This window comes from Pristiophorus japonicus, chromosome 1 (assembly GCF_044704955.1).
Source record: "Pristiophorus japonicus isolate sPriJap1 chromosome 1, sPriJap1.hap1, whole genome shotgun sequence".
Taxonomy (NCBI): domain Eukaryota; kingdom Metazoa; phylum Chordata; class Chondrichthyes; family Pristiophoridae; genus Pristiophorus; species Pristiophorus japonicus.
In genome coordinates, this window is record NC_091977.1 from 449,870,319 (window position 1) to 449,889,966 (window position 19,648).

The following is a 19,648-nucleotide window of genomic DNA, read 5'->3' on the forward strand; positions in this document are numbered from 1 at the left end:
TTATAATCCCAGAACCATAAGATAATTACAGATGCAGGAGGCTATCATATTTTAAGAGCTTTATTGACTAATTTTCCACAAATAGGATTTGGAAAGAAAATAGTCACACGTTTTTTTTAATGTAATTAAAATCATAATGAGCTAAACTTTGATTTTGCTTTCCTATAGATTGTAAACAATAAATAATGAATTAGCCTGGTTCACACTCCTTGGCCGGGGTTTTCCTTATCTCGCCGGGTCTGGGACAGGCGATGTCATCGGATCGCAGCCCTGCTGCTGGCTCCATCCCACTATCTAAATTAATTTACGTTGATGGGGCTTGCTAAGCCCGCCCAGCGCGTTTCCCGGGCCAATTAGAGGAAGCGTCATTCATGACGTGTCATCAGCCGGTTTCCTTAAAAGACCGTGGCCAACTTTGTTTTGACATTTGTGCTGTCAGTGTTCTACAACATTGAAATGCTGCAAACATTGACAGTGACTGCACAGAGGCAGAGGATTGCACTCAGGTTCTTCCATAGAGGGAGTCAGAGTATGCAGGGAGGTGCTCTTCCCTTCCGATGTGCAGAAGACACCTCCCCAGGAGATCAAAACAATGCAGACACAGTCGTTTGCGAGTGTTGCGACCTCCGAGCGGATCCCAATTGGAAAGTAACAAGAGGTGCAGCGGCCACATGATAAGGGAGTGGGTGAGGGGTTGGTTGTGTTGCTCGCTAAGAATTTCCACATGCTGCAGCCAGAACCTGTAGAAGAGCTGCGCTCAGCCGGTTACTATAGTGATGAAGGCAGCGTCTCAATCCTTCTCCTTTGGCACCAAGGTTACAGGGGCCTGTGTTACACAAACTCCATGCTCCCCATGGGGCAAATCGGAACGAGGCCGGTCTGAGCGGAGCCATTCCGGAGCGGGCCAGCTCATTGCAGCCAGCCACCGCTATGGGGCTGGACGAAGCTTTAAAAATCGTTGGGAGAGACCGGTAGATAAACACGTGTGCCTCATCTTATTAAACCTGTTACAGGTGAGTGAGTTGCCATGATTTACCTGCAACAGGTGAGTAAGAAGGGACTTTGTTGCTGTCCGATGGCAGTGACTTATTTTAGGAAAGGAAACAAGAAACGAGTTTGTGCACATTTTGAGCTGTTCGTGAATCCGCTTTTTTAAATAAAATGATCCTACTGCAGGTGGGTTTATAAGCTCAGGCTTTCAATCATTAGGTGAAGCGAGGAAACATTTTAGCAGAAGGAAGAAGAGTGATTAACACAAGTTTTGCTTACTTTTATTTGCTACTTTTTAATAAATCCAATATTGCACCGGGGTGGATTTATGGTTTTAGTCTTGTTAATGAAAGTTAATAAAAACCTTAACATAAGTGGGGAAACTTGGAGCTTTGGAAAATCAGAATTCTGACATCCGGTTTATATTTTTAGAAATGTTGAGGCACCTCACTTTCTACAGGCCAACCCAATTAGCACATCAGTCTGCTGAAGAATTCAAACCGCCTGGGAGCAACAAAGGTTGCCTTTGTCAGAAACAAAAATGAGGTTTTTTTTTATTCGAAAAATTGTTTAAAACTAGAAGAAAATACAGGAAAGTGATGTTAATTTTACCGTAAACAAGCTTGCAGAATGGGCATGTAACTGACACACAAATTTCCTTATAGATAAGTGTGAGGTGGTGAATTTTGTTAAGAGGAATAAGGAGGCTATCTTCTCCTTGGAAAATAAGAGACTAAATGGAGGAGAGCTGCAAAGGGATCTCTGGGTATAAATTCACAAATCATTAAAAGTAGCAATGCAGGTTAAAAAAAACTCAACAGATGTGCAAATAAAGCACTGGATTCATTTTCTAGAGGAATAGAATTCAAAAGCAAAGAAGCTATGTTAAACTTGAACCTTGTCTGATTGTCTCATGATTTGAGATGGTGGGCTGGCGATATGGCATTACTTTATATATGCTTTTAAGTGGTTGCTGTTGCTGGCATTGTTGATGTAAATGTTGTAAAATTTGCCCATGGGCAAAAGGTCGCACTCAAAGGAGTTCAGGGAGTACAAAAAAAGTTAGAGGGAACATTGGTCCTGATATATATATATAGGGCTACACTGCTACTGCCTTTTCTGTCCATAAGCCTGTATGTTATATTACTTTTTTCTGGAGTTAACCAACATATTCCCACTATGTTGTAGTTCCCTACAGCCACAATAGGTCTCCAGTTCCTACATCTCATTTCTGATGTATTATTGTGTACTATTCTGGACTAAACCAGTATGGCAGCAGTTATTACCCACCCCTTTTTGGGCTAAAAATTTGCCAACCTTGTGCCCGGTTTTTCAGCGATATTTTGCCGTTTTTGGTGAAAAACGGTGAACCAGTAGTTTCGGAGAAGTCTTGTGCCGGCGGTTTTTAAGTACCGCTGGGAAGCAGACCATCGTCATACAAGACTCCAAATACCGCTTTCGCAAAAAATTTGGCTCAGCGATGACCCGTATTCAGCGCAAAAAAAAAGCGCCCGGGAAATACCTGTGTTGCAGCCCTTGGAACAGCGGTAGGTATGAAGACCTGCAAAAAAGGCAAGGTAAAGTTTTTATTAATTCTTTTGCAGCAATTCGATAGTTATGTGTCCTGTGAATGTTTGTTTTTTGGAAAAAGAAATTGTTATTTTCCACCCTCCCAATTGGCCTCGGACTAAAGTTGGTGAGGATCGCAGTTTTCGCCACGAATCCTCGTGCAACGCCGTTTTTTTTACTGCTGGGCACATTTTTACTCAAAACTTATGCTTTAAAAAGTGGAGTGATAGCAGTATTTTTGGTGAAAAAATACTGCTATCACCAAAAAACTAATTTCTAGCCCAAAGAGTCAACCACATAGCATGAGACTGGAGTAGCATGTCTGTCAGTCCCGATAGGGGTGGCAGGTTCTCTTCCCTGAAGGGCATTAGTGATTATTTGGATTTTTATGATAATGCAGAAGCTTTCATGGTCATGTTTATTTTGGTAATAAACCACACATTACCAGATTTATTGAATTCAGTTTCACAACTTGCCATGATGGGATTTAATTTGTGTAAATACACCTTGACACTTGATGTAGACTGAGTTCATTTCATGGCCTACCAGTCTCTGCTCTTTCTTGGTCTCTGCTTCCTCTATACAGTTTCTATGACCACCTTGACTATCTTCTACCCTATGATCAGTTTCTTCTGAGAGCTAGCTTCCTCATAGCCTCCAATTTAAGTATAATTCACTCAGCTAGTCTTTTAATCTTGCTTCCCTCATTGACCCTTTTTGATTTAACTTTGTGTATTTTCACTTTGTGTACTTTGCCAATAGTCATATCCAGATAATAGAAACTGCTTGCTTTATACAATGATGCAAACATTATTTTATTACAACAGGCTTGTGCATTCATGAGTAACTGCCATACAAAGGGTTTGCATGCACATCATCCCCGGGACTGTTTCTATCACCTCAGAGACTGGAGTGTGGAACGGATGCAGCAACTATTAAATGTGAGTCGTATCTAATATCGGTCAACACAATTTTAAATAAAATATACCAGCCAATTTTATAATTAAGGCTGTCGCTTCTAGTCATATTATTCTTGAGTCATATACTTTCTTGAATACCAAAACAATTGACTTTTTTTAGCCCTTAATGTTTGTGATTTCCTTTCATACAGACAGAGGGTATTTCCTTGACTGCCCTTGTAACAGATAACCTTCTAGGACAGGTGGAAGGTAATAACTATTGGCTTTTAAAATGTGGGTGGTATACTGCATAAGAATATAGTTTGTATGCACCCTTAATTTTCTGTTCTTTAACATTGAGTAGCTCGCTCATGGTGTTGCTCACAAGTAGTTTAGCATAGAGTATCTGGTATTTTATATACATATCTATAGACACAGGCCAGATGCTGTATGCTAGACTATACATTTGACAGAACATAAGAAATAGGAGTAGGCCATATGGCTCCTCGAGCCTGCTCCGCCATTTAATATGATCATGGCTGATCCGATCATGGACTTGGGTCCACTTCCTGCCCTCTCCCCATAACCCCGTATTCCCTTATCAGTTAAGAAACTGTCTCTCTGTCTTGAATTTATTCAATGACCCAGTTTCCACAGCTCTCCGAGGCAGCAAATTCCACAAATTTACAACCCTCTGAAAAAAGAAATTCCTCCTCATCTCCGTTCTAAATGGGCAGCCCCTTATTCTAAGATTATGCCCCCATTAGTGGAAACATCCTTTCTGTGTCCACCTTGTCAAGCTCCCTCATAATTTTATACGTTTTGATAACATCACTTCTCATTCTTTTGAATTCCAATGAGTAGAGGCCAACCTTCGCAACCTTTCCTCATAAGCCAACCCCCTCATCTCTGGAATCAACCTAGTGAACCTTCTCTGAACTGTCCCCAAAGCAAGTATATCCTTTCTTAAATATGTAAACCAAAACTGTACGCAGTATTCCAGGTGTGGCCTCACTAATACCCTGTATAACTGTAGCAAGACTTCCCTGCTTTTATACTCCCATCACCTTTGCAATAAAGGCCAAGATTCCATTGGCCTTCCTGATCACTTGCTGTACCTGCATACTAATCTTTTGTGTTTCATGCACCAGGACTCCCATATCCTGCTGTACTGCAGCACTTTGCAATTTTTCTCCATTTAAATAATAACTTGCTCTTCGATTTTTTTTTTCTGCCAAAGTGCATAACCTCACACTTTCCAACATTATACTCCATCTGCCAAATTTTTGCCCACTCACTTAGCCTGTCTGTTGTTTTGTAGGTTTTTTGTGTCCTCCTCACACATTGCTTTTCCTCCCATCTTTGTATTGTCAGCAAACTTGGCTATGTTACACTCGGTTCCTTCATCCAAGTCGTTAATATATATTGTCCCTGATCCCTGCGACACCCCACTAGTTACTGATTGCCAACCCGAGAATGAACCATTTATCCCGACTCTGTTTTCTGTTAGTTTGCCAATCCGCTATCCATGCTAATATATTACCCCCAAACCCGTGAACTTTTATCTTGTGCAGTAACCTTTTATGTGACACCTTGTCAAATGCCTTCTGGAAGTCCAAATATACCACATCCACTGGTTCTCCTTTATCCACCCTGTTTGTTACATCCTCAACGAATTCCAGCAAATTTGTCAAGCATGACTTCCCCTTCATAAATCCATGCTGACTCTGCCTGACTGAATTATGCTTTTCCAAATGTCCTGCTACTGCTCCTTTAATAATGGACTCCAACATTTTCTCAACCACAGATGTTAGGCTAACTGCTCTATAGTTTCCTGCTTTTTGTCTGCCTCCTTTTTTATATAGGGGCATTACATTTGCAGTTTTCCAATCTGCTGGGATCTCCCCAGAATCCAGAGATTTTGGTAAATAACAGCCAATGCATCCACTATCCCTGCCGCTACTTCTTAAGACCCTAGGATGCAAGCAATCAGGTCCAGGGGATTTATCCGCCTTTAGTCCCATTATCTTATTGAGTGAATAGTGTTCAATTTAAAACATTGCTCCCAACCCCAATAGTGGTTCTACATGATTTTGTTTTACCACAGAACTAAGGAAGTGTACGGAAAAAGGAAAAATCACATTTTAATTTTTGTGAAATCGTATTTTAATTGGCAGATCATGACCCAGCTACACAGATATTGTTGCTCTAAAGGCAGTATAATAGTGCGACACCAATATTTTCAATTGTAACAGAAAAACTTTCTTTGGACATATGTCATTTTGTGATCATCTAGATTTACTTGTAAATTACTTCTTTATATAAATCCATAATGATGTGGAATCGGTATGGGTGGAGCTGCGGTATTCCAAAGGGCAGAAAATGCTAGTGGGAGTTGTGTATAGACCACCAAATAGTAGTAGTGAGGTTGGGGACAGCAGTCGGATTCAGGTGAATTTATAATGGGGGACAAAGAAATAGCAGACCAATTGAACCAATACTTCGGTTCTGTCTTCACAAAGGAAGATACAAATAACCTTCCGAATGTACTAGGGGACAGTGGGACTAGTGAGAATGAGGAACTGAAAGATATCCTTATTAAGCGGGAAATTGTGTTAGGGAAATTGATGGGATTAAAGGCCGATAAATCCCTGGGTCCTGATAGTCTGCATCCCAGAGTACTTAAGGAAGTGGCCCTAGAAATAGTGGATGCATTGGTGATCATTTTCCAACATTCTATCGATTCTGGATCAGTTCCTATGGACTGGAGGGTAGCTAATGTAACGCTACTTTTTAAAAAAGGAGGGAGAGAAAAAGTGGGTAATTATAGATTGGTTAGCCTAACATCAGTAGTGGGGAAAATGTTGGAATCAATCATTAAAGATGAAATCGCAGCCCATTTGGAAAGCAGTGATAGGATCGGACCGAGTCAGCATGGATTCATGAAAGGGAAATCATGCTTGACGAATCTTCTGGAATTTTTTGAGGATGTAATTATTAGAGTGGACATGGGAGAACCAGTGGATGTGGTGTATTTGGACTTTCAAAAGGCTTTTGACAAGGTCCCGCACAAGAGATTGGTGTACAAAATCAAAGCGCATGGTATTGGGGGTAATGTACTGACCTGGATAGAGAACTGGTTGGCAGACAGGAAGCAGAGAGTCTGGATAAACGGGTCCTTTTCAGAATGGCAGGCAGTTAATAGTGGGGTGCCGCAGGGCTCAGTGCTGGGACCCCAGCTCTTTACAATATACATTAACGATTTGGATGAAGGAATAGAGAGTAATATCTCCAAGTTTGCGGATGACACTAAACTGGCTGGCGGTGTGAGCTGTGAGGAGGACGCTAAAAGGCTGCAGGGTGACTTGGACAGATTAGATAAGTGGGCAAATACATGGCAGATGCAGTATAATGTGGATAAATGTGAGGTTATCCATTTTGGGGGCAAAAACACGAAGGCAGAATATTATCTGAATGGCGGCAGACTAGAAAAAGGGAGGTGCAACGAGACCTGGGTGTCATGGTTCATCAGTCACAAAGAGGTCACGCAGGTACAGCAGGCGGTAAAGAAGGCAAATGGTATGTTGGCCTTCATAGCTAGGGGATTTGAATATAGGAGCAGGGAGGTCTTAATGCAGTTGTACAGGGCCTTAGTGAGTCCTCACCTGGAATATTGTGTTCAGTTTTGGTCTCCTAGTCTGAGGAAGGATGTTCTTGCTGTTGAGGGAGTGCAGCGAAGGTTCACCAGACTAATTCCAGGGATGTCTGGGCTGTCATATGAGGAGAGACTGGGCCTTTATTCACTGGCGTTTAAAAGGATGAGAGGGGATCTCATAGAAACATATAAGATTCTGAGGGGACTGGACAGGTTAGATGCGGGAAGAATGTTGGGGAAATCCAGAACCAGGGGACATAGTCTTAGGATAAGAGGTAGGCCATTTAGGACTGCGATGAGGAGAAACTTCTTCACTCAGATTTGTTGACTGTGGAATTCCCTGCTGCAGGGAGTTGTTGATGCCAGTTCATTGGATATATTCAAGAGGGAGTTAGATATGGCCCTTACGGTTAAGGGGATCAAGGGGTATGGAGAGAAAGCAGGAAAGGGGTACTGAAGGAATGATCAGCCATGATCTTATTGAATGGCGGTGCAGGCTCAAAGGGCCGAATGGCCTACTCCTGCACCTATTTTCTATGTTTCTATAATACAAAATTAACTTTTTGAGTGTGAAATTAAGAAAAACTCTTTGTATTTATGTTGCATCCAGTGGTAATAGGGCAATAAAATGTAGTCCAGCTTTTTCTATAAATATTAGTAGTTAATTGCAAGACGTTGTTCTACATTATAAACACTGTGCTTCTTTAGGTAAATGTAAGGTTATGGAGCAGAAAGAAACCTCATATGGTCTGAAGGATGAACAGTGTGGACACACTTCTGTTAAAGGCAACTCTGGCTTCTGCAAGTAAGTGAAATGATCTTAGTTGACATTTGTCTGAACTTGAGTATGCTAAAGATGGTGTTTGTCTGAGGCAACTATGATTCCTCCTACTTATTGAAAATAGTACTTTAAAAGCTTAACATTAGTCCATTTGTAATGATTCTAATACTTGGAAATCACCAAGTCAGTTCCAAAGTTGATGGTGTTGGCTTTTTATCTCTGCATTATGCTTAATCTTGTATCAAAGTGGCTTACACAAGAGACTGACTTCTGCATTCCCCCATTATTTCCTGTATAGTTGTGCCCTGCTTATTGTAATAAACTGTGGGGAAAGACTGCACAATTTGCGCAAACAAGATCAAGTCCCACAACAATTCGATAAATGACCAGAAAATCTATTTGTGATGTTGGCAGAAGGATAAATGTTGGCCAGGAAACCAGAAGAAGTAGTGCTGTGAGATCTTTTATGTCCATCTGAGAAGGCAGATCAGGGCTCAGTCCTTCACTGAAGTGTCAGCTTAGATTATGTGCTCCTCTCTGGAGTAGACATGAACCCAAGACCTTCTGACTCAGAGGCAAGAGAGCAATCACGGAGTCATGGCTGACACGATTAAGTACCTAGGTTTGAGTGTCATTCAAAGTTATGAGGTTCATCTCTGCGCCTCACTATGAAACTTGAAGTTTAATTTTGATAGTGCCACTCTTATGAGCATGCAATCCAGCAGCAACTTTTCTAACTCCCCTCCTGTGTGCCCCAGGTCTCCACTCTTGGTCCCCTCCAATTATTCATTCACATGCAGCCACTCAACAACATTTTTCACAAGTATGAGGTCAGATTCCACCTGTATACTGGTAACCAATGTTCGTCTAATTTATTTTGGGGGTACATGGTCCCTTTAACAGGCTGCACTGCCCATTCAAAGTTTCGCGTATGCACAAAATTTCACATTGGTCAAGCTGGTCTGCGCAAGACCGAGAGCTGCCTGGCCGCCCGGCTTAATGAGAACTTTGCTGGTAACACCCAATACTATCTCTCCACCACCAACATGAAGTCGAAGGCTGTATCTGTATTGTCCAACTCCATGTCTAACATAATCCTGGGGTGTGCCATTTTGTTAACAAGCTGAAGCAATCCTTTTTGCCATCTGCCAACATTAACTTTCCAAGCTGGCTAAACCTGGTGATGTGCAACCACACAGTTCTTTTCCCCCCCACTAATACCACTGCTGCTGAAATCCTAATCATCTTGGCGAGAAGAGAGTGTTTGAAGACCAGGACCTCAAATCTGGCACCAAGCTTATTGTCTCCAGGGCAGTAGTGATATCAGAGACATAGCAATATATACAGCAGACACCTCAAAACACTGGAGAAGTACCACCAGCTGCAACTCCACTGGGAGGACAGACGCACCAACGTCTGTGTTCTCGCTCAGGCCAACATCCCTAGCATCAAAGCATTCCACACTCGACCAGCTCCGTTGGGCAGGCCACATCGTCCGCATGCTGGACATGAGACTCCTTAAGCAAGTGCTCTACTCGGAACTCCTACATGGCAAGCGAGCCCCAGGTGGGCAGAGGAAATGTTTCAAGGACACCCTCAAAGCCTCCTTGAGAAAGTGTAACATCTCCACTGGCAACTGGGAATCCCTGGCCCAAGATCACCCAAAGTGGAGGAAGAGCCACCAGGAGGGCGCTGAGCACCTCGAGTCTCATCGCCGAGTGCATGGCTGAGACCTTAAACAATTATTTTGCTTCGGTCTTCACAGTGGAAGACACAAAAAAACCATGCCAAAAATTGCTGGTCACAGGAATGTGGGAAGGGAGGACCTTGAGACAATCACTATCACGAGGGAGGTAGTGCTGGACAGGCTAATGGGACTCAAGGTAGACAAGTCCCCTGGTCCGGATGAAATGCATCCCAGGGTATTAAAAGAGATGACGGAAGTTATAGCAGATGCATTCGTTATAATCTACCAAAATTTTCTGGACTCTGGGGAGGTACCAGCGGATTGGAAAGCAGCTAATGTAACGCCTCTTTAAAAAAGGGGGCAGTCAAAAGGCAGGTAACTATAGGCCGGTTAGTTTAACATCTGTAGTGGGGAAAATGCTTGAAGCTATCATTAAGGAAGAATAGCGGGACATCTACATAGGAATAATGCAATCAAGCAGACGCAACATGCATTCATGAAGGGGTAATCATGTTTAACTAATCTACTGGAATCCTTTGAGGATATAACGAGCATGGTGGATAGAGGTGTACCGATGGATGTGGTGTATTTAGATTTCCAACAGGCATTCGATAAGGTGCCACACAAAAGGTTACTGCAGAAGATAAAGGTACGCGGAGTCAGAGGAAATGTATTAGCATGGATAGAGAATTGGCTGGCTAACAGAAAGCAGAGAGTCGGGATAAATGGGTCCTTTTCGGGTTGGAAATCGGTGGTTAGTGGTGTGCCACAGGGATCGGTGCTGGGACCACAACTGTTTACAATATACATAGATGACTTGGAAGAGGGGACAGAGTGTTGTGTAACAAAATTTGCAGATGACACAAAGATTAGTGGGAAAGTGGGTTGTGTAGAGGACACAGAGAGGCTGCAAAGAGAATGTATTCAAATAGGTTAAGCGAATGGGCTAAGATTTGGCAGATGGAATACAATGTCAGAAAATGTGAGGTCATCCACCTTGAGGGAAAAAAAACAGTAAAAGGGAATATTATTTGAATGGGGAGAAATTACAACATGCTGCAGTGCAGAGGGACCTGGGGATCCTTGTGCATGAAACTCTTTAGTTTGTAGGTGCAGCAGGTAATCAGGAAGGCGAATGGAATGTTGGCCTTCATTGCGAGAGGGATGGAGTACAAAAGCAGGGAGGTCCTGCTGCAACTGTATAGGGTATTGGTGAGGCCGCACCTGGAGTACTGCATGCAGTTTTGGTCACCTTACTTAAGGAAGGATATACTAGCTTTGGAGGGGGTACAGAGATGATTCACTAGGCTGATTCCGGAGATGAGGGGGTTACCTTATGATGATAGATTGAGTAGGCTGGGTCTTTAGTCGTTGGAGTTCAGAAGAATGAGGGGTGATCTTATAGAAACATTTAAAATAATGAAAGGGATAGACAAGATAGAGGCAGAGAGGTTGTTTCCACTGGTCGGGGAGACTGGAACTAGGGGGCACAGCCTCAAAATACGGGGGAGCCAATTTAAAACCGAGTTGAGAAGGAATTTCTTCTCCCAGAGGGTTGTGAATCTGTGGAATTCTCTGTCCAAGAAAGCAGTTGAGGCTAGCTCATTGAATGTATTCAAATCACAGATAGATTTTTAACCAATAATGGAATTAAGGGTTACGGGGAACGGGCGGGTAAGTGGAGCTGAGTCCACGGCCAGATCAGCCATGATCTTGTTGAATGGCGGAGCAGGCTCGAGGGGCTAGATGGCCTACTCCTGTTCCTAATTCTTATGTTATTATGTTCTTATTTCTTAAGCGCAGACAGCGGAAGGAGCGTGCAGCAAACCAGGCTCCCCACCCACCCTTTCCTTCAACCACTGTCTGCCCCACCTGTTAGAGACTGTAATTCCCGCATTGGCCTGTACAGCCACCTGAGAACTCCCTTTTAGAGTGGAAGCAAGTCTTCCTCAATTTCGAGGGACTGCCTATGATGATGACGACAATGAATTATCTTGAGGATTGAGTTCTTTAATGCCCTTTTTACTGTGCTCTACTATCCACAAACCGCAGGTAATATAAAGCAATACAGCATGATTCCTTTCCTTGCAAAGCAGCAGATTCCCTGTGCCCCAGCAAATCAATTATAGGATCTCCTTCTTCGCTTTTTAAAACCTTCATGGCATCACTTCATCACATCAGAATAATAATTTTCAGCCATATGCCCCAGCCTCCATTCTTCTAACTCTGGATTACTGCTTTTTCCCTATTCATCAAAGGTTTATCCTTCATTCATTATATCCTTTTATTTTGGAATATGTTTCCAAAATCAGTTCATCCAGACTCTTGTCTCATTTTTAAGAGACACTTGAAAATCATTTTCTTCAGCCATTCCTTTAGTTTCCTCCTTAATCCTTTCTGTCCTGTTCAGTATCCACTTCGTAAAGCACTGAGATGTTTATGTTGCTGTTGTGACCATAGCCATTGTCTCAAAACATCCTGCCTTTAAAAATTCAAACTATTCTTGAAATTAGTTTTAATGAACAGTATTTACTCTTAAACTGATACCTAACCAAAATAAGACTGGTCAAGTTTTTCATTGTAGTTGTCATGGGACATTTTTATTTTAACAAAGTATTGCTATTCAAATTTGACAGTTTAAAACTGCATGCAGGGGGAAAAGATTAATAAATGTATCCAAAGACTTTTATTTGACACAGCTCTCTCGTTTTCATTACAGAATCCATTTTAAACAATGTTTGGTGGAACTCATTAATAAAAATTGTTTGGACCCAGCTGTACTATACAGCAAGAAGGAAATGCTAATGGAACTGCAACGCTGGGGTGTCACTATCCCGAACCAACACCCAAATGAAGAAGAACAACAATTTATGCAAAGACTAAGAAATGCAAGTTATCAAAATTCTCAAAAGAAAATCAACTCCTGACAATTAAATGCGTTAGCTATCAATATATTAACTATTAACACATTACATACCCAAAATTGAATCGGCCTATTCACCTCCAGAATTTGAGTTCAAATCCAGCCCAGAGATGGAATGAAAGTCTCCTCTGACTGCTGGCCATAAAAGTCCTAATGAGAAATGCATTTGAGCATTCTCAATCCATTTCCTAGTTGGCATGGGTGTACATCCCAAAATTGTCCCTCATTATCAAATGTCACTGACCTAAAGATGGCTGGTGTGTGAAATGGAATAGGTGTCACCCTGTAGGGTTGCTCTTCTGAGGTTCAGGCTGAGGCACATCTTTGGGGAAGTGCAGCGTGAGCTTTACTCTTCTTCTGCTCCCCAGCATCAACTTCCTTCACCTTAACGAGCACAGAATTTAAAAAGAGGTCTTGAAATTTTTTTTTTAAACTATCAGGAGTGCCCATTTAGGAAATTGGCCCTGCTATGTATTAATTTCAAATGATGACATAAGGAACTCGTGGCCAGCAGCATACTTTGGTCAGAAGTTGACTAGTAGTAACACTGGGTCCCTGCTGCAAAGATCATAACTAGGGAATTCTCTCAATGTGCATATGGAAATTCCATGGAGACCTGGCATGTTCAGTGAAGGGTGGATAGCATCTCCTGCCAGATTTCCTGCTGTTCACGCTTCAGATGCACCTGACATAGTGTACGCTGGCAAACTATAGTACCTGTGAACAATAAAAGTAAGATTTAAGGCCTGTGTCTTAGTCTGGAGAACTCCTAAAGTTTGAATACAGATGCATTCAAATCAATGTTCTGCTAAAGAGGGCCAATTCTAAGATCACCAGACCTTTGTAGCCAGTCCTGTCGGCTTTGCACTGAAAGTGACTTCCCAGGAGTATATTCTGCTGCCCTCTAGTGGATGTCCCAGAGACACCTACCCCCCATCATCATAGATGGTACCTCGAACGAGAATGACTTGCTTCCATACCAAAAGGACGTTCTTGCTATTGAGGGAGTGCAGCGAAGGTTCACCAGACTGATTCCAGGGATGGCTGGACTGACATATGAGGAGAGACTGGATCAACTGGGCATTTATACTCTGGAGTTTAGAAGGATGAGAGGGGATCTCATAGAAACATATAAGATTCTGACGGGACTGGACAGGTTAGATGCGGGAAGAATGTTCCCGATGTTGGGGAAGTCCAGAACCAGGGGACACAGCCTTAGGATAAGGGGTGGGCCATTTAGGACTGAGATGAGGAGAAACTGCTTCACTCTGAGTTGTTAACCTGTGGAATTCCCTGCCGCGGAGAGTTTTTGATGCCAGTTCATTGGATATATTGAAGAGGGATTAGATATGGCCCTTATGCGTAAGGGCATCAAGGAGTATGGAGAGAAAGCAGGAAAGGGGTACTGAGATCAGCCATGATCTTATTGAATGGTGGTGCAAGCTCGAAGGGCCGAATGGCCTACTGCACCTATATTCTATGTTTCTAAAAGGGATGAGTTCACTGATGTTTCAATGGAGGACCCGATATTCCAGTCCTGAACTCCAGGGGTGGAAGATGCCTGTGCGTGGATTTTTTTTTACGTGTGATGACCGTTGCACATCAGCCACCACACGGGCTTTACAGAGCTAGGCCTTTATACAGTGGCAAGGGTAAACCAGGACGACTGGAGACCTGCTCTGCTGCATGGATCTAGTGCGCGCACATATCGCAGTGTGGGCTGGCCCGTGCTGCCCCTGGGCCCTCGGCTCTTCTGGGCCCCACACCCTCATTTGCCGCTCCTCCGCCACGATCTCTCACCACTGATCATATGTCATTGTGAACTAACATGGTACTCTCTACCAACTGGCTTTTACATTATTTGAATGCTGTTTTGCATTCTTCTGACCATTTCCAATGGACCTGTTTTTTTCAATAGCTCATTCAGTGGATGTAACATTGGAGCCAAATTTGATAGGAATGAGTTATTTCAAAACTCAGTGGAGTACTTAAGGCACAGAGTAGACAAAGATGCTTTACATCCAACCAAGGGAAAGCTGGATGCAATCAGAAATTCACCCACTCCCAAGAATGTCACTGAACTTCAATTATTTTTCAGTCTTTTGAACTATTATGGGACGTTCCCAGAGACACCCATACTGGCATGAGCACCTATTTTATTCAAACTTCCTGAGCCCAGAAACTCCAGCAGATTCAGGATCTCTCCACATTGGCAGATCGCAAGTTTTCAGGTCCCGAGTGTCTCATTGAGCAGCACAGATTGTGGAAATTAGTCTGCACTACAAAATAGATTACATCTCCAAGGATCACTCTTAGCTAGCCTTGGTTGAATGATCTTCCTCTCTTAATGGGGCTACATGATGGAAAGCAGCAGTGTTGAGATATTCTTACCGAGGAGAAACTGATGAAGATAAGCTTATGTTGCTTGACTTGCACCTACTAGTTGATTGACAGTAGCTGTAGATATAGACCCCAGACAATGCATTGTTTTTAATTCACTCAGGAGAGGGTGAAAAATTACTCTATTTACATAGAAACATAGAAAATAGGTGCAGGAGTAGGCCATTCGGCCCTTCGAGCCTGCACCACCATTCAATATGATCATGGCTGATCATGCAACCTTAGTACCCCATCACTGCCTTCTCTCCATACCCCTGATCCCTTTAGCTATAAGGGCCACATCTAACTCCGTTTTGAATATGTCCAATGAACTGGACTCCATAACTTTCCACAGGTTCACAACTCTCTGGGTGAAAAAGTTTATCCTCATCTTGGTCCTACATGGCTTACCCCTTATCCTTAGACTGTGTTCCCTGGTTCTGGACTTCCCCACCATTGGTAACATTCTTTCTGCATCTAACCTGTCCAGTCCCATCAGAATTTTATACATTTCCATGAGATCCCCTCTCCTAAATTCCAGTGAGTATAAGCCTAGCTGATCCAGTCTTTCCTTACATGTCAGTCCTGCCATCCCAGGAATCAGTCTGGTGAACCTTCATTGCACTCCCTCAAGAGCAAGCATGTCCTTCCTCAGATTAGGAGACCAAAACTGCACATTATACTCAAGGTGTGGTCTCACCAAGGCACTGTACAACTGCAGCAAAACTCCCTGCTCCTATACTCAAATCCCCTCACTATGAAGGCCAGCATGCCATTTGCTTTCTTTACTGCCTGCTGCACCTGCATTCCTACCTTCAGTAACTGATGTGCCATGACATCCAGGTCTCGTTGCACTTCCCCTTTTACTAATCTGTCACCATTCAGATAATAATCTGCCTTCCTGTTTTTGCCACCAAAGTGGATAACCTCACATTTATCCACATTGGGCAAATGATGGCAGATGCAGTATATTCACCTAACCTGTCCAAGTCATCCTGCAGCTGTCGAAATCTCGACCTCCGAAAAGAATGACTCCGACACTTACAGCTCCGGTAGAAGTTTCTTTAATTTACTTGCTAGCAAGGGGCAGGTTACACTCAGTCAAGGGCTAAGTGAACACCTCCGAAATGGTACAGCTTCACAAGATATTTATACAGTAAAACCCAAGTTATGGCCTCTCCCTGTGTATTGCTCTGTCTCACAGTCAGTGAATACAGATAAAGAGTTAATTACTATATCCTGGTCCTGACATGGTATCCAGATATTTCCTTTTGTCAGGGTTATCAGTTGGCCAGCCGGCCATTACTCCATGAGTCATAGGTAATGGGCTATCACCTGTCTTGTATTGTGTCAGGAAAGTTCAATTTCTTGGTCAGTTTATCTGTTTGCATCAAATGGATGAGGTCTCTGCAAGAGATAATGGCTGGCGGAATGGAGTACATAGGAAAGGTGGGGTGACATGGAACTTCTGTAGTGTAGACAATAGGAAAGCACCATGGGGGGGTACTTGTCTCAGCATGACTTGTCTCCTAGCTGTCTGATGGCCATCAGCCATCTCAAACCAGGTTTAGCTGTTTATGCAAGCTGACTGCTAAAATGCAGAAAGTTCTGGAAGGGCCAGGACTCCATTTTGATATATATATATTGCAAAGGGCACACAAATACTGTATGGTATCAGCTTAGATAAAAATACATTTCCACACAGCCTCTTAGCATCCTCCTCGCAGCTCGCCTTGCCACCCAGCTTAGTGTCATCTGCAAACTTGGAGATATTACATTCAATTCCTTCATCTAAATCATTAATGTATATTGTAAATAGCTAGGGTCCCAGCACTGAACCCTGCAGCACCCCACTAGTCACTGCCTACCATTCTGAAAAGGACCCATTTATTCCTACTCTTTGCTTCCTGTCTGCCAACTAGTTCTCTATCCACATCAATACATTACCCCCAATACCATGTGCCTTAATTTTGCACACTAATCGCTTGTGTAGGACCTTGTCAAAAGCCCTTTGAAAGTCCAAATACACCACATCCACTGGTTTTCCCTTGTCCACTCTACTAGTTGCACCTCACAAAATTCTAGAAGATTTATCAAGCATGATTTCCCTTTCATAAATCCATGCTGACTTGGACTGATCCTGTCACTGCTTTCCAAATGCGCTGCTATTAGATCTTTAATAATTGATTCTAGCATTTTCCCCATCACTGATGTCAGGCTAACCGGTCGATAATTCCCTGTTTTCTCGCTCCCTCCTTTTTTTAAAAGTGGGGTTACATTAGCTACCCTCTAATCCATAGGAACTGATCCTGAGTCCATGGAATGTTGGAAAATGACCACCAATATATCAATTATTTCTAGGGCCACTTAAGTACTCTGGGATGCAGACTATCAGGCCCTGGGGATTTCAATCCTGGCCTTGGCCTTCAATCCCATCAATTTCCCCAACACAGTTTCATGCCTAATAAGGATTTCCTTCAGTTCCTCCTTCTCACTGGACCCTCAATCCCTTTGTATTTCTGGAAGGTTATTTGTGTCTTCCTTCCTGAAGACAGAACCAAAGTATTTGTTCAACTGGTCTGCCATTTCTTTGTTCCCCATTTATAAATTCACCTGAATCTGACTGCAAGCGACCTAGATTGTCTTCACTAATCTTTTTCTCTTCACATTTCTAAATAGAAGCTTTTGCAGTCAGTTTTTATGTTCCCAGCAAGCTTCCTTTCATACTCTATTTTCCCCCTCCTAATTAAATCCTTTGTCCTCCTCTGCTGAATTCTAAATTTCTCCCAGTCCTCAGGCTTGCTGCTTTTTATATGCCTTTACCTTGGATTTAACACTATCCTTAATTTCCCTTGTTTGCCACGGTTAAGCCACCTTCCCCATTTTATTTTTACTCCAGACAGGGATGTACAATTGTTGAAGTTCATCCATGTGATCTTTAAATGTTTGCCATTGCCTATCCGCCGTCAACCCTTTAAGTATCATTCGCCAGTCTATTCTAGCCAATTCACGTCTCATACCATCGAAGTTACCTTTCCTTAAGTTCAGGGCCCTAGTCTCTGAATGAATTGTGTCACTCTCCATCTTAATAAAGAATTCTACCATATTATGGTCACTCTTCCCCAAGGGGCCTCGCACAACAAGATTGCTAATTAATCCTCTCTCGTTACACAAGACCCATTCTTTTGCCATTTCAAATGAAAATTTACCAATTTAAATGTTCATCCAGTGGCACTAAATTCACTGAATCAAATTAAGTATGAGGTAGACATAAACTGCACATCTTAAGACCAAAAATGGAGTGAATTGTAATAACTAGCCACCTTCTGTGAATTCTGTTGAATTTGGTTGCAGTTTAAGTGAATCATTCTTCGTGGAGGTACAAGTTTAAATGAGTCTTGGGTGATGTCTAAAAAAATATTTGGTTTTTGAGTTCTTGGGTGTCAGAGGAGGATATTTTGTTCAGAGGCAAACCTTCCATGTGAAACTAACATATGTTATCTGGTTTATTTTCAACAGAAAATCATGAATGAACTAAAGCTGGGCAATCAACAAACTGTTTCCAACAAGAGTTTAGGATAATTTGCTTCTATCAGACAGATGCGTAATGAGAAGTAGAAGTATCCCGTGTAGAAAGAAATAATGTTTGAAAGAAAAAAATCAGCCATTTGATTGGCTGCATTGTCGTAAATAACCATGAGAATAATTTTCCAGATAAGGGCAGAAATTACAAGATTCCACTGCCAGCACAGTCTCTCCATACGTGTGCTTGGGTTGGAGATGGGGCTACAACAGTCAACTTAATTCAGCACCCTACACTCATGTCTAGTGAGACTCCTTGCAACAATTGAACTTCAGTTTCTGTTCTTTTACTTTATAAATTTAACATTGGGGAATTTGAGCCGATCAAGATTGACATGTGTCCTGCTTATAAGTCTGACAGCTGGCATGTGGCCATAAAGCATGGGAAAATTATATGCAGTAAAATTAAGGAAATAACTATTAAAACTGCTGATTCCCACACTGGAATACATATATATATTATCTATTGTGGAATCGCAACTATTTTAATAATGCACAATTATTTCCTTAATTCTAAAATTGAAATGTTATATTAAATTAACATGGAAAGTGATGCACAGCATAAGGAAAGTTATACAGTCAGGGCTCCAGTCACTCTGGCTAAGTGGTGTACAGTCACTGAAATAATCTTCCTACTGGTTGTTTGTCTAAGATTTCAAATGTTTGCAGTTAACTAAACAACTCGCTGCTTGAGTGATTTTGCACATTGTTCTCATTTAATTTATATTTCTTTTAATTAATTTGTCCTTGTAAAATATTTATCATTTCAGTTACAGCTTTTATATTTTTGAATGTTGGAAGTTGCTTGTGTTCTATTGTAGAAGGTTAATCATGTGATCACAACCCCCGATTATGTTTAAAACAAATAAAAATATTCAGTGTTTTCTTCCCACTGTGTTGTTTACCCTACTGCAGAGCTGTACAAAATACAGCCTGTAGGTTATATTCAATTATATTTCTTGCTCATTAGTTTATCTTGTTTAAATTTTGTGAATGGGGCTTTGGGGGGCGGGGCGAGGTGTAATCTCATTAGTGTATAGTTTCTAAAGTTAAAGACATATGGCTCAATTTTCCCATGTCATTTACACCGTTTTTCTGGGCATATTTTTTTTTTCAAAGTTTTCCCCTGCAATCATGTGCCGGTGTAACTGACTTAGTTACGATTTTTCTAGGCCAGTTTTTT

At 42.1% G+C, this 19,648-nt stretch overlaps 1 protein-coding gene across 14 annotated transcripts in view; it reads left to right on the forward strand.

Annotated features, from left to right (window-relative positions):
• The window catches only part of LOC139275927 (E3 ubiquitin-protein ligase lubel), a 98,018-nt gene extending 78,664 nt beyond the window's left edge, over positions 1 to 19,354 (forward strand). For 12 of the 14 annotated variants that reach the window (XM_070893162.1, XM_070893171.1, XM_070893211.1 and 9 more), the window contains 6 exons: positions 816 to 1,013; positions 3,387 to 3,500; positions 3,671 to 3,728; positions 7,822 to 7,918; positions 12,301 to 12,469; positions 18,403 to 19,354. In XM_070893162.1, the coding sequence (XP_070749263.1) occupies positions 816 to 1,013; positions 3,387 to 3,500; positions 3,671 to 3,728; positions 7,822 to 7,918; positions 12,301 to 12,469; positions 18,403 to 18,465 (699 nt within the window). In that variant the 3' untranslated portion in view covers positions 18,466 to 19,354. Of the gene's footprint in view, positions 1 to 815; positions 1,014 to 3,386; positions 3,501 to 3,670; positions 3,729 to 7,821; positions 7,919 to 11,379; positions 11,783 to 12,300; positions 12,470 to 18,402 lie in introns of those variants that run through there. The other 2 variants (XM_070893185.1, XM_070893228.1) reach the window with 2 other exon arrangements.
• The last annotated feature ends 294 nt before the right edge of the window (positions 19,355 to 19,648 follow it).